Here is a 15,345-nt window from a genome sequence, read left to right as displayed (position 1 = left end):
CGGGCGGCCAGGCTCTGACGGGGGGGTGGGGCATTGGCTCGCGGGCCACGCCCCCCACTTAGCCCGGACCCTTCCCCGGGTTCAACCCCCCTCATCTTCCCTTCTCTCCGCGTTTCGACCCGCGAGGCGCGTCCTCACTTGCCGGACATCAAAGGGAAACACGGAATTGGAGGGGGAAGTTGAGTTGGCAGGGGGCACAGAGACCCACCCATCTTAGGCCCGTCCCCTCCCGCGGGAACCCCGCCTGAGCCCCGCCCCCCGCGTCACAGCAGCCTGACATTCTCACAACCCATCGGGCACCCAACCTCGCCGCCCCCGCTACCCCCGTGTCCGCCGAGTGCTCTATTTATGTTTCAGCTCAGCGATTTGCATAGTCCCCGCCCCTGCCCCTAGGTCCCCCTATCGGTGCCCCGCCTCAACTCCGACGTCACGGAGGAGGCCCCGCCTCTTGTGCCCGTACAAGGAGCGGCTGGCCCTAGATGGCAGCGTGGCGTCGCCGCGGCGTGTGCGTGTCGCGCTTCCTTGTGCCGTTTATAGGGTCCCGGCACTTCCGCTGTCGGGTTAGAAGCGGCGCGGTCATGGCGGAGCGCGGACAGCAGCCTCCTCCCGCGAAACGGCTCTGCTGCCGGCCGGGCGGCGGCGGTGGCGGCGGGGGCAGCAGTGGCGGTGGAGGAGCGGGTGGCGGCTACAGCTCTGCCTGTCGGCCCGGCCAGCGGGCTGGCAGTGCGGCTGCGGCGGCGTGCGTGGGCGGCGCAGCGCTGGGGCTGCTGCCGCCGGGCAAGACCCAGAGCCCGGAGTCGCTGCTGGACATCGCGGCGCGCAAGGTGGCGGAGAAGTGGCCGTTCCAGCGCGTGGAGGAGCGCTTCGAGCGCATCCCGGAGCCGGTGCAGCGCCGCATCGTTTACTGGTCCTTTCCCCGCAGCGAGCGGGAGATCTGCATGTACTCGTCCTTCAACACCGGCGGCGGCGCCGCGGGCGGCCCCGGCGACGACAGCGGCGGCCCCGGCAGCGCGGGCGGCGGCGCGGGCGGCGCGGGCGGCGGCGGCTCCTCGTCCTCGCCGGCCGCCACCTCGGCCGCCGCCGCCGCCGCCGCCGCCGCCGCCGGGGCCGGGGCCCCGTCGGTGGGGGCCGCCGGGGCGGCAGACGGCGGCGACGAGACACGGCTGCCCTTCCGCCGGGGCATCGCGCTGCTGGAGAGCGGCTGCGTCGACAACGTCCTGCAAGTCGGTGAGTCACGGGGCAGCCGCGGAGCCGTCTGTCCGTCGGTCCGTCAATCCCTCGGGGGGGCGCCCCTCAGCCCAGCGCGCGTCCGCACCCCCGCCCGGTGCCCTCACCGGCCCGGACCGTCCTCCCGAGCGGAGCGCCCATTTCCTCCTCGCCCCTCCCCGCCTCCGTCTCCCCGGACGGGCCAGCGCGAGTGGGAAATGAATCAGCAGGACTCACCCCGCGGCGGGGTTGTCGGGGTGGGTTGTCGGGTGCTCCCCGGCCCGCTCCGTACCCGCCCTCCTCCCGGGGAGCACGTCCCGGAGGGCTGCTCGCCCTTTTCGGGGGGTGGTTGTGGACAAAGACGCAGGCGGACGGCCGGGCTCCGGCGGAGGGTGTGTGTGGCGGGGCCGTGCGGGGCGGGGGAGGGGGCGCGGGCCGCACAGACAATGCCGGCCGGGGCCGAGCCGGCGGCCGGGCCGCACTCTGCGCTCTCCCTGCCCTCTCCCCTTGTCTGCCGCTCGCTCCTCTTTCTTTCTCCTCTCTCCTCCTCCCCGCCTCCTCTATTGGAGGGGTGGGGACTACATTTTAATGCCACTCGGCTGCCGCTCCTCTCGGGGCTCCGACGGGCTGGCGGCCGCGGCGCTCTCCGGGGTCATTGCGGCGTCTGGCCTGGCCCGGGCGAGCTCCGCCGGCGGCCCCGGGATTTAAATGTCTGTTTTTTTCCCCGCGCCTCCCCTGCCTAGGAGCAGCGCGGGAGGGAGGGGGCAGCGGGCCGGACCCCCTCTCCTCAGAGACCTGTCTCCCCCCCCGAGGGCGTCCCCCAGTCGATGGGCCCGAGCCCGGGAAGGAGCGGCTGGCGCTTCCCTTTCCTGCCGGGGCCGGCGGTGCCCGGGGCCCCTGCCGCCGGAGTTTGGTTAGCGCTGGGTGGCCGGTGGCCGTGCGCGGGGCGAGCCACGGGGAACAGTTACGGGCTTTGCGCTCGCAGCCGGCGGCGGCAGGAGCGCGAGGCGGAGGGGCTCCGCGGCCGCGCAGTGTCCCTCCAGGCGCGGCCGCCTGGCAGCTGGGCGCGACCCCGCACTTTGTTCTCATTTTCAGGTTTATTTGTACCCCTTTCAGTTTTCTGTCATCCTCCGAAAAGGGGGACCCAAACAAAAGAGTCTCTTTATTTCTTTTCAAAGCTTGTAAAGTAGAAGATATTTGACAAAGGCGAGAGAAGGACTTGTGATTTAAAGCTGCACAGCCCTCTTTTCTCTGACAGACCATGAGAGTTTTCTCAAATACCGAGTTTAAAAGCTTTCTCTGTCGTCGCTCCCTGCCCCCAGTGTTTTTTTTCTGGCCAGATATCTTTGTCAGCCGTAGGATGGGGATGTTTGGGCTGGACTGAGAAGAACAATGCTATTATGAAACTCCCTTCTCGTATTTTTCTCCTGATCGCAAACGGCATATTTTCTGTCCCCCCTTCCCGTATTGCTGTCTGCTTTAAACAGTGTCGTTGTGGTGAGCATGGTACCTAATGAATGGGGAGACGGTTGGAAGCATCACTGTCTCTGATTTTTCATCTTTTCTTTCCGTAGTCCGTTCTTTTTATCCCTCTCTTTGGGAGTCGAGTGGGGGTCTGGATAGGGGCCCCAAAAGAGAATGAAGGTTTCTTTAATCCTCTCTGGTTAATTTGAATTCTAATGCAATCTGCAAACGTGATTTTCCGCATGGTCATTTATTTCCAAAGGCGGCCTCCAGTGTTGTCTTTTCTAGGTTCTGTACCTTTTCCTTATTTCTGGAGGGGGTTTAACTTTTGAGGCTCTCCATCCTTCTTAAAAAAAAAAAATTCTAGTTAACATTGTTCAAAGTTATACCTCTTTCCTCAATCCCCATGCCCCCCTTGTTTCCTGCTGGGTTGAAACGGATTGAAGCACATCCATGGTTTCTCAGTATAGCCAAACTAGAGTTTGGGAATTTTTATGGCTTGGCTGCCAATGTTCAGTTTTTTTTTCCCCCCTCTATGCTTGACTCTGCTTGCAAGCAATGAGGAATGACAGGAGAGCACATAGGGAGGGTTTCTTGGCTGATTACATTTAAGCCAGGAATTCACTGTGAAAATAAAGCCAAGGGGCGATAAATAAAAGATGCAATCTTCTCTGGGAGACAGACACACAGCGTGGGCTTTGCCTGCTTTCATCAGTGAAGAGGCCTGAGTGAGTTGTAAAAGAAAATAGTAACTTTTTGAATAGTCCCCAAAGGGGTAGGAGGCCACTGAATGGAGTTGGCAGTGGTTGATGTGAAGCAGTGTGATGGTTCTTGCATAGTTTGAAGAGTTGACCACCCTTTCGGAAACACATACGTGCTAACCAAGTGCTGTACAGATTGTGGAAAATATTCTTTTTTTCCGCTCTGAGTTTTGCCAGTTTCCTTAACTTCCAAGTTGTATTACTTGTTGTGCCAGTCAGCTTACGAGATGGAAGGCTGCTAAATGCTGGCAGCTGGCACTGTGAGATAGAAAACTTAGGACCAGGATTTTTGTTCTCGATGGAGGATGGAGAGAATGGCTAGATTAACCATCTAATTTAGCTTTAATTGGTGGGTTGAATTGGTATACTAACATAAGAGGCTTATTTTATAATTTTGCGAGCTGAGGTAGAAGTCGTTTTAGCTTCAGAACCTGAAATGGAAAAGAACACGATACCATGATAGGACCATAAGCAATTTTCTGGTATTGCAAAATTACAAGTTTGTTTGTACAGGAAGTATTCACTGACTTTTGTAGAGGTGACTAAATTATAGATGCAATGGATAAAATCTAGTTTTTGGACTTCATTTTATATTGACACTGTTGAAGATTATTTAAGGATTGAGGGTCGGAGAATTGGGACTTCCCAGAAATTAAACATACTTGCTACTTTTCAACTCCTATTTTAAAAAGAAATTTAAAGGAAGAAAATTAAGCCTTTGGTGTAGTAGTTGTAAATGATATTTAATTGGTGCAGAGCTATCCATCAGTTGATTATAGGAAGTTTTAGAGAAAGTGTGGCTGGCTTATTTTCATTAAATAATGATACATTAGAAGGGAGCCATTGCTGAGGGTGCTTGTATGTTAATATTGTTGACATCATTGAAATAATGATTTTAGAAGTCACGTAAAAAAATTTCCCCCAAATTTTGCCTGGCAAAGAGCTTTCCTAATATGATCTGGAACTCAAATTATAAAAGACCACTCGAATTGAAAGACAGTTTTGTTTTTTTTTTATAAAAGGCAAATTTAATTAGATAAAAAAACTAAGAATTTCTGTAGGGCTGAAAACATGCTAAGCAGCTAACTGGGGTAAATATGTGCAGCATGTTGGAGGCTAACAGAGAACTCTGAAAAATTGGTTTAAAAAATAAAGAGAGAAAGATGAGTAAGTTAAAAAATGGGCAATGCCTTTCATAAAGAAATGCAAATGATTAATAAATTTGTCTTCACTCTTACATAAGGAGAAGCAAGCAAAGGTGACATGGCATGTTTATCTGCCACATTGGTGAAGACAAAAAAGATGGATAGATAGTACTCAGAATTGGGTGAGGAGGTGGGAGAAGATGCTGCCTCCCCAGCTGCTTGGTTCAGTCTTTTTTGTGTCATTTCTAGAAATTTCTCTTGCAGATATATTGATATTAGGGCACAGAGATGTTCTATACGGTGAGCAGTGCTCATTGCAGTGTGATTTGTAATACTGAAAAGTGGGAGTCAATGGAAATTTCCATCAGAAGGGCAGTGGTTAAGAAGTACTCAATGGAATTCTATGCCACCATGAAAAATAGTGAAGGAGAGAAATATATATAATGACAAAGAAAGGTGACCAGAATATTCATTTAAAAACAAGTCATCTATTCATACAGTAGGCTGTAATTTCTATTTAAAACAAAAAAGATAGACTTTACTTACAGATGTATAAAAATGTCTGGAAGGCTACACAAACAACCATTGAATAGTGGCTATCTTTGGAGAAGGGTAGTCCAGTGGATAGGCAAAGTTTTGGGGGTAATTTTACTTTTCATTCTACGATTGTGTTACGGTCAGATTTTTCTTCAAAGTAGAAAAAGAAGCATATATTTTTGTAATAAAAAATTTTAGAAAAATTATTCTTGTGTTTTTTAATTAGTTTATATTTTTTTGTTTTGGGGGTACATGTGTTCCCTTTCTGAAGATTGGTGTACGTTCAGTTTTGTTTTGAAATGGGCAAGTTTCCTTATTTGTGACCAATCATTTTAAAAGTAAGAAGTGTTTAAACAAAACTGGGGTCTTGTCTTTAGTATGGGCAGGAAGGAGATAAGTTTTAAAAGGAGTTGCTTTTTGTTTGTTTTGTTTTGCTGGTAACTTTTGGGAGAAAAGAATATTGTCTGGAATTCTGTTAACAATTTGGTAAACACATTATTATGGTCTTTTCAGATTCATAACTTAAAATCTCTTGTTTTAGGGGGTGGCAAGGTAGTTAACAGGGAATCTTTTTTAGAATTAGGACGGATAAAATTTTTATACACTTAAGGGGCGCCTGGCTGGTTCAGATGGTTAAGCGTCTGCCTTTGGCTCAGGTCATGATAGAGTCTGGGATCAAGCCCCACATCGGGTTCCTGGCTCAGCGGGGAGCCTGCTTCTGCCTCTCCCTCTGTTCATGCTCTCTCTCTATCTCAAATAAATAAATAAATAATCTTTAAAAAAATTTTTTAATCACTTAATTTATTTAAGGCTAATTTGTTGGTATTTCTTTGAGTGTTCTGATTTTTTTTTTTTTAAGATTTTATTTATTTATTTGAGAGAGAGAATGAGATAGAGAGAGCATGAGAGTGGGGAGGGTCAGGGGGAGAAGCAGACTCCCTGCTCAGCTGCTCAGTGGGACTCGATCCCGGGACTCCAGGATCATGACCGGAGCCGAAGGCAGTCGCTTAACCAACTGAGCCACCCAGGCGCCCTTGATTTTCTTTATAGACCAGAGATTGTTATGTAAAGATGTGATTCTAGATGCACTTTCAGAATTGGGTGTTTTGGTTATTGGTGGTAGTAATTTCAGTGAAAGCATTTTCAAGAGTAAAGTGATAATATAGAATGGTTTAAAATCAGATCCTATACGTTTTCTGCCATTTGATTAAGGAAGAAGTACACAAAAGAAAAAATTTTGAAACTATAGTTGCATATGTATTTTTTATTCTGTGCCAGTTGAAGTGTTTGAAGTTGTTGATTTTTCAAAGTATCTGCGCACCTCAAATGTGCTCAGCATTGTTCTGAGGAAAGTTAAAATTTCAATTTTAGGTGAGAACATCTTGGAATTTGTTGTAAGTATTGGTTCAGTGAGGAAAGCTAAAGTGTTCAGGAAACAAAACATTTTGTAGCCGGAAGATTTCGGTAATACTGGAAGATGAATTGCAGATTTGAATTAAGGAAACATCTTTACTCTTGCTTCAGTCTTTAATATCTTGCCCTAGAGTTGTATTCTTAGTATATCTTTGGGTTGAAGAGGAAAAGGCCATCCCCATTATTTTATTTAAACTGTACGTTGAATTTCATCTTTTTGCAAAGACTTTGATGGCTTTTCTTTTAGAAGGATCAGGATGCCTGTAGAACATGTCCTTTAATAGAAGAATTTTTGCAATTAATTGAACAACTCAAGTCATTATTGTCTTAAGTATGTCTTGGCCGATTTTTAAGATGTTTATCCTGGGCCTCTTTTCTTTTCACAATGGGTAATCATTTGCCATCACTTCTAACTCTAAATGTTTCATTTGGAAAGACAGAGACCAGCATATCTTTTCTGGTCACACTCATATTAAAGGTTTAGTTAATGATGTTTGATTTTAGCTGGTAACATGTTCAGTGAACAAGATGGCAGTGGAGGAATACTGATGTCTTTTAAGAAAGCTGCCCCTTTTAAAAACTACATGATTGGATCTGTAGTAAATCCGCATGCTTACATGCTCTATATTTTTGTGTTAGAAAACCAGTTTTCTTCAGTAATTCAAGATGAATTTGGTACCTTTAAGAAGCTTAGTTATATATACATACGATAAAACAAACTCTTGTGGTGTTAGAAATTTTTATAGGGGCAGTCATTAAACTTGAACTGCTGTTGACCTCCAACTTTTATATTTAAGAGGACAAATATCCTAAAAAGAAAGAAGATTATAGGTAAGTATAAACATCTTAGAAACAATGCAGATTATAGGCAACTTTTTTTTTTTTTTAAAGATTTTATTTATTTATTTGAGAGAGAGAGAATGAGAGAGAGCACATGAGAGGGGGGAGGGTCAGAGGGAGAAGCAGACTCCCTGCCGAGCAGGGAGCCCTATGTGGGACTCGATCCAGGGACTCCAGGATCATGACCTGAGCCGAAGGCAGTCGCTTAACCAACTGAGCCACCCAGGCGCCCTATAGGCAACTATTTTTAAAGTGATGATAAACTACATGGAACCCACAAAATCATTTTTAGTTATCTTTCAAATTACTGTGATATAATTTCAAGAACAGTTTTTTCTCACAATAAAAAAAGCCTAATTTAATTTTCTTGGTTTATCAATTTTTTGACATATGTAAATGTTTGGGGATTACTGTAAATTAGAAAACATAAACTGTTTCCTTCTTGAAATGGATGGAAAGACTCTCCATCTCCTTTTGAGAAATCAGTATCACATGGTAATTTGGCAAAAAATATTACATAGTCTTGCCCCATGGAAATAGACTCTAGTTCCTCAGTCCTAGCCAGAGTCTCAAAAATAAAGTACGTTGGTTAGATTTGTTCTAAAAACCTGAGTATTTTTCAGTGCCCTATGTTTTGCTAAGAATATGCTTTGTACATGGTTTTCAGTTCTTTAAAAATAGGATGCTTCCTTTATTTTTCTCATTTAGAAAAGGTAGCTAAAGCAAGCTTTAGAGAGAATGCAGTGCAAAATCTGGTTTTCATTTGAAATTTAAAGGTTGACTTTCAGCAAATAGTAAGTGAAACCTTTGTTGCTAAGGATATGCTAAGTGTTTTGTATTTGTGGGATTCCTAAGTGATAATTAGTTTGGTGTCAGTTAATATGTATTGTATATACTTACATGTATTTATTTATATATTTCTAACTAATTTGAAGTTCACAAGTGAGCACAAAAGGAGATAAACTCAGATGTCATTTGAGTATCATGACCCAAAGCGTATCCCAGTGACCCTTGGTACAGATGCTTTGTGCTGTTTCTTCTTAAAATATGCTAACAGATGAGAAGCTGTTTTTACAAAATGCTTTTTGCATGATAGTCATTACCTACTTGTAGAGCTGAGGCCCAGACATGTTGAATAATTTGTCCAGAGAGGGATAGTAAATTGCAAAGTTAAACCTTAAATTTCGGTTTTTCCACTATTTAGGCTGCCTCTTACTTTGCTGAGATTGTTTGGTAAGTTTTACAAAACTCCAGAACTCAGGACAAGCATATTCTTTTTTTTTTTAAGATTTTTTATTTGTAAGTAATCTCCACACCCAGTGTGGGACTTGAACCCACACCCCGACATCAAGAGTTGCACGCTCCACTGACTGAAGCAACAAGATGCCCCAGCACAAACATTATTATTATTGTTATTTCTTAAAAGATTTTATTTTTAAGTAATCTCTGTACCCAATGTAGGGCTTGAACTCACAACCCCGAGATCAATAGCTGTACATGGTCCACTGACTGAGCTAGCCAGGCGCCCCAGCCCCAGGACAGGCATATTCTTGAATGTAGAATGACTGGACTGTTGGAGAGATTATTTGGCTAACATTTTATTGAATGTTATAAAAGTATTTCTAGATAGCATTTTAGTATCTGGCCAGAATCTAACGGCTTCAGTTAAGCAATGATCTAGCATGCTAAATGTATGCTAGTATGAAATATTTGTAGACATTTGGAAATTGTAGAGGTTCTAAGATGAGATTAAGGTTTTGAAAAAGTGAGTTACAAGGGTTAACTGTATGAAATTGTGTTACAGCCCTGTGAACACACATGAATGTACTCCTACACCTGTACATTTATGGAGTAAAGAATTTACTGAAAGTTTAAAATGCTTATGTGGAACAACTGAAGTTAATATCCAGTAAGAAATTTGGTTGCTCTGAATTGAGTATATTTATGAAAACTTAACCACTCGTGTCTACCTTTGACCTGTGTTCGTAAGTTGTTCACTGTTTCTGTCAATGTCCCCTCTACCCTTATGCCAGTAGATGGTATTACATAGCTGCTAGATGTATAGGGTCTTTCATGTAGTTGATGTGGTCTCAAAACTTCGGTAATCTCTCCCAACTCTGAAAGACCTCTTGTATGATTGGGGGCTTTTCTTCACTGAGCTGAGCAGATTTACAGTGAGCCTCTTTAATACGACTGCAGCAATATCTACTAATAGTAATAGTAATAATATTAGTTAACACTTTCATAGCCTTAACCTTGTGTCAGGTACTGCTCCAAGTGCTTTGTATTTCTTTTTTTTCCCAAAGATTTTATTTATTTATTTGAGAGAGAGAGAGAGAGAGAGAATGAGAGACAGACAGCACGAGAGGGAGGAGGGTCAGAGGGAGAAGCAGACACCCCGCCGAGCAGGGAGCCCCAGGACTCCAGGATCATAACCTGAGCCGAAGGCAGTCGCTTAACCAACTGAGCCACCCAGGCGCCCTGCACTTTGTATTTCTTAACAGTCCTATGAGGTGTAGGTACTTTTATCATCTTCATTTTACAGATGAGGAAACCAAAGCATAGAAAAAAATGAAAGTGGCTTTTGCCTAGTGACACAGGCTGGGGCTGGTACATTAACGAGCCAGCCCCAGCCTGGTACTCTTAGCCTCTAAGTAATACTGCCCATGATGTGTCATCATTAACTACTCCAGAAGGTTCATCTTTAGATTTATAGTCTTTCTACTTTCTAGAGTGATTTTCGTAGTGTCCAGAATTTTAAATTGTGATCACAGCTGATTTTTAATATGTATTTTAAAATTTGACTTGAAACACTGCATTTCAAAAATTCCTTTGATGAATGAATTTCAGCTTTGGAAGATGGTTGTGGGGGTGATTTTGATCATCCTTCCACTGGGCAGTTTTAACTTTTGAAAGAGGAATAACTTGTAGGTTAGATCTAAATGTGATACATATGAAGCAAAGGTAATCTCTCAAGGTATATTTAAGAAACCATATCTCGTTTAAGTCCCTTTTTGTTATGTTTAAGTGTTATGTTTAAGGCCCCTTTTAAGTGTTATGATTAAAAATCATACTATTTCTTGTTGCTGGTAAAAAGATTTAATATTCTTTGAGAGAGAGAGTTTATTGGAAAGATGTTAATTTGAAGGATGCAGTAGGCCCTGTCAGTACGTTTAAACTCTTGCTAACCGAATGAGCTGATCAGATAAATTGGAAGCTCATTTAGTGAATTAATGTGCTTAAAATTCAGGTGACTCACTGCCTGATCCTGCCTTATTTAACAGTCTCTCTGTTTACTTAATACATTTTTCATTGTTAATTGGTGTCAGATCTCTAATGATGGAAGATATTATACAGAAAATATGCATAGGAAGAGAGTGTGTAGAGTGAGTCCACAGAAGCAAGATTTAAGTTCTCTTACTTAATTAGATCGGTACAATTTCGAACGCTATATGTGCCACATTGTACCTGTTAAAATATTTGCCGACAGTGACCAGCATTTTTATAAATGAAGTATAGATATTTTATAATTTCAGAGCCTGGAGCCTCTTCTAGTGTTGTGTTGATCTTTCTTGGTGAAGGCCTGCGGAAGTTGAAGGCAGCACTGTTATTTGGTTATGCTCAGCCTTTGCTTCTGCTACTGCTTTATCTTAACTCATTTCTTCAGAGAAGATGGTCATGGCTTTTATAAATATTTGTCATAAAATACACCCCTAAAACTCAAATACCAGAAATTTGTAATTTGATTGGTATATGTGATGAGTGAGGACCTTTTTTTAAATACGTTTGCCCTATTTCTTTAGGACTTTGTTTTTTTAGCACTCTTTAAGCTTCTTAAGCACTTAGGATTTTGTACTCTTGGCACCATCTTTTAGGCCTCCCCTTCCCTGCCAATCCCCTGTGTGATTTTTTTTCTTCTACTTCCTGTAGACCATGGTAAAGCTGAGGACTGCAATGACCAATGGCTGCTCTGTGATGATGGTCGAATCAAGTGAGACTTGAGGATAGGAGGTGGAGGAGCCTCTGAACCCAACTTCTTCAGCGTTCCACTGTCTTTGCTTTCTCTCCTTGCCTCACTGCCCTTCTTCTTTTTCTTCCTTTTTTGAGTGTGGGGGAATGGAGTGGAGGGAGTAAGCAGTTGGAGGGGGAGGGAGTGGTAGGAAAAAAAGGAAGAAATCCTGAAGAGGTAGGAAGTACCAGCCAAGAGCTTATTCTGTTCCCTTCTTTGCCTGCGGTTGTCTCCTCCCCTCCAACCTCCCTTGATTTAGGGAACTAAAGCTGAGGTCACAAAGACCTGTGTGTTCCAGCTGCTGCTTTGGCTGCTATTTTTAGCCTGGCCCTGCGTCAGGCTGGCACCAAGCCATGATGGCACAGGGCCAGCACGTTGTGGGACTGCTGGCAAATGTCAAAAACCTAACTTTTCAGTTATCTGACTAAACTAGTTTTCAGACTTCAGACATATTCTCCACTATGATCCTCTCCTTACCTCTTCTTTTTTGAAGTGGGGTGTACATGTTTATTTTTAGAAAGGTTTGGTTTTTGATAGTGGTCATCCTACTACTCTAGCTATGTTGGATGGGAGAAAGATTTAAGAATTGCCTTATCAGGTCACACTTATATTCTGCTCAGTAATTTTGGTTTTGTGGTGGCACCAAGTGTGAAATTTGCCAGACTTACTTAATATACCTTGGGCATCTTTTAAAATTGCCATTGCTATTGAAGTTGTAGAGTCTGAATTGGTTTATATAATTAAAGGTGTTGTCAGACATTTTTAAAAAACACTTGTACTGTTTTTTCTACAGTTGTCAGTGTTCCCTTTGCTAACACAGTTGTGTGTGGTTAGGTTTGGTTAATGCTGTAGGAATATGTCCCCCCCCCCCCCATCTAAAAGCTTACTATTTATTCTTGTAGGGAGCAGCTAGGTATTTGGAATATCAGTATCTGGGTCTAGATTCTGTATACTCTACAGCCAGTATTATGTGGATTTTATTTGCAAATTGAGTTTTAAACTTTCGGCTGCACATATGAATTTCAGAACTTCCTTGATTTCTAGATGCACTCAAAATGAAAAGTACATTGTATTTGTTCTTGAATATTTTTTGAAAAAAGTAAAAAGAATGTTGGAGTGTGAATCTGTATCTTTGGAAGGGACTTCGGTAAGAACACTGTGTATATTCTTTCCACAGTGGTACATAGAAAAGCTGCGGTTATGTTGGGGATGATTTTCAGTGGACCATGGACTACACCAAATATGAATAGAACCAGGGATTATGGTTATTCACTTATTCAATGAGTGGTGGTGTAATATACTTAGATCTGTTGAATGGCAGGATAACATTTAGTTAGTGCATTGATCTGATGTCCTTCTTAAGGTAGCACAAAGTAATTGGCCAAAATAACTAGAAATAGAATCAAATTGGTTTTTTTTCTTCACTTTGTCTTGAAGGTAGTTATTGGATGAATTCTGTTGAATTCACTTGTAGAATAAAGTTTAGTTGAGGGATTTAGTGAAAGGTGAATTTCTGGTCTAATAGCTTAGAGAAGACAGATGTTTTAGAGTTTATTTACATTTTTACGTCTTAAAACAAGTGCTTACATTGTGGATAAGAGCAAATTGGGCAGCTTGCTGTTGCTGAGCTAAGGATATTTTATTTTTTTATTTAGGGTGAAAACAAAAATTTCATTAGGAAATATAATCAAAATGTCTTGGGTATAGATTATCAAGTACGTTGAGCTCTAACACAGTGTAGTAATTGTGCCATTTGGTGTCTTTCTGCAGTTAGTGGTTATAGTAGTTATTCCAAAGGTGTCTTGGAAAAAAATCCATTGATCTGTCCATATCTATATATGTTTTTTCTAGATGGGTGTTCATCTATATAGGTAGATAATCTATCTATATAATTTAATATGATTCATAGAACATTGTAATCTACTGGATGATAGTAGGTAAGTGACTATGTTATGGATCCTTAATGTAATTTAGATTTTATTTAGGTGAGTCATGTAAATGATGTCCGTATCAAGTCAGCTTGATTAAAACCAAAGCCCAGAAGGTAGTTTGACTAGTGCTGTTTAGAGTCCTTGTAAGCAAAGTGCTCAAATGACGTTCCTTATTGGAACTTGCCTGAACAGTTTCCTTGCAGTTTTCATGGATTTCTCTTAGCAACTTATTAAAAAAGCATTTTGTCTAAGCCGTTTCATAAATAGCAGGAAATTCTAAAGTACTGGATAGTATTGCATTTTTGCTTTTAATAAGGACGATTGCAGTTGGAAAAAAACTTTTCAAAAAACTACTCATTTTAACAGTTTATGGCAAAATACTTTTAAAATGGACAGATTTTTTTAAAAAGTTCTGTTTTAGTAGTAATTTGTTTCCTTTATGATTTTTCGTGCTCATTCTTAATAATTGACTTTCATAGTTTATAAGTTCCGATGTGTTAGAAAAAATTGGTGATACAAGAGCCAGTGATTATGAGTTTATTCAAAATTCAGTGTATGTATTAAATCTGAATTTGTCTTAGTAGCTCATAGCTTGGTAGTGGTTTGTTTTTTGATTTTGGTAAGTCCTGAGACTTCTGAGTTCTTGTGCTCTTCTATGAAATTTGTGTTTTGACATATAAGGATATGGTTTGTATTTTTTTAAACTCTGTGTGTGTGTGTGTGTGTGTGTGTGTGTGTGTGTGTGTGTTGGGGTCTTAGGAAGGAATGGTGGGATTGTGGTGGGTTAAACTCAAAAAAGCACAAAAAATTCAAGTAACCATGTTCAAATATACAATGTTTATTTCAAGAATTTGTATTTCTTTGGGTTGAATATTTAATATTATATAAAAACTTATTTTTTACTTAAACTTCTCCCTCCCCCAGTTCTTTCTCTTAAAGATAGTAACAATTCAGAAGGTAATTTGTGAAAGTTCAGTGTATAATGGCAGTCTGTATTATGATAGTTTTAGGGATATATTAACTATTGCATCTTTGAAAGGCTAGTTTTAAAAATTTACTTCCTTGAGTTGTTCTTTCTCTCTCTGATCCTTTGCAGATGTGGATCAACTAGTTTTCTCTTTTTTTGGTTTGCTTTTTTAATCATTTAGAATTGAGGTTTGATCCTCTTTCAAGAAGTCTTATTTAATAAATCTAGAAAATTCTATTACGTCTTGACTCTTTTAAGAAGCCTTACTTAAGAAATCTAGAACTGTCATACTGTTTTTAAAAAAGGATATAGTAAACTGGGTATGCTTAGATAATATGGTTTTCTTCTAGTGAGAGTAGGTTGACCTTCTGAAATTCTACAAGGGGTTTGTTGTAGAGACTGACACTGGCCTATCTAATTCATGACCTTTTCCAAACTTGAGAACGCAATTGTGGAACTCATCCTTAATGTAAATATTGGAGGAAAAGAGAGATGATTTCTTATGAGAAATCAGAAAATCACATCCTTTGTAAGATTGCAGATTTTAAGCCTCTTTAATAGAGGGAGCAACGGTTGGCTATCAGATAACTCAAAATATGAAGTGCTAACAAACATGTAAAAATATTCTGCCATACACAGTTCAGAGTCATTTTGAGTTACCCATTGTTTATTTTTAGTCTTGTTCTTCGGGATAAAATACTGAGAATATTTAAATACAAAGTCCCTTTTTGGTGTGAAAGATGTATCTGCTATATTGAAAAAAGAGTACTAGCAAATTTTAAATTCAGGAGACCCAACTATTAATAGTGTCCGTGCGTTGTATACATAGTAGACGTCGAAATGTTACTTGAATGAATAAGCTTAAATGTTACTTGAATGAATAAGCTTAGATTACATGCCAGTCTTTGTAGGTGCCTGTATGAAATTCTCTTGTGGAAAAAAAAAATCTCCAAGTTATAATTTCTATTTGATTTTCTGAATCTGAGTTGCTATCTATAACTTAATCTATTAAGAGGTATTTTGAATAGGAATATGACCAGAAGATAGGTAGATTAGTTTTTAGGACTTGGTT

The 15,345-nt window shown here is 41.9% G+C and overlaps 1 protein-coding gene across 1 annotated transcript in view; it reads left to right on the top strand.

The window, feature by feature from the left end:
• Positions 1-563: 563 nt before the first annotated feature.
• Positions 564-15,345, top strand: part of ZSWIM6 (zinc finger SWIM-type containing 6) — a 190,055-nt gene continuing 175,273 nt past the window's right edge. The window contains exon 1 of the mRNA XM_031042025.2: positions 564-1,227. Coding sequence (XP_030897885.2) covers positions 579-1,227 — 649 coding nt within the window. The 5' untranslated portion in view covers positions 564-578. The remainder of the gene's footprint in view (positions 1,228-15,345) is intronic.

This window comes from Leptonychotes weddellii, chromosome 7 (genome assembly GCF_054177405.1).
Source record: "Leptonychotes weddellii isolate Sample4059 chromosome 7, ASM5417740v2, whole genome shotgun sequence".
Lineage (NCBI taxonomy): Eukaryota > Metazoa > Chordata > Mammalia > Carnivora > Phocidae > Leptonychotes > Leptonychotes weddellii.
This window is presented reverse-complemented; position numbering and strand designations above follow the sequence as displayed.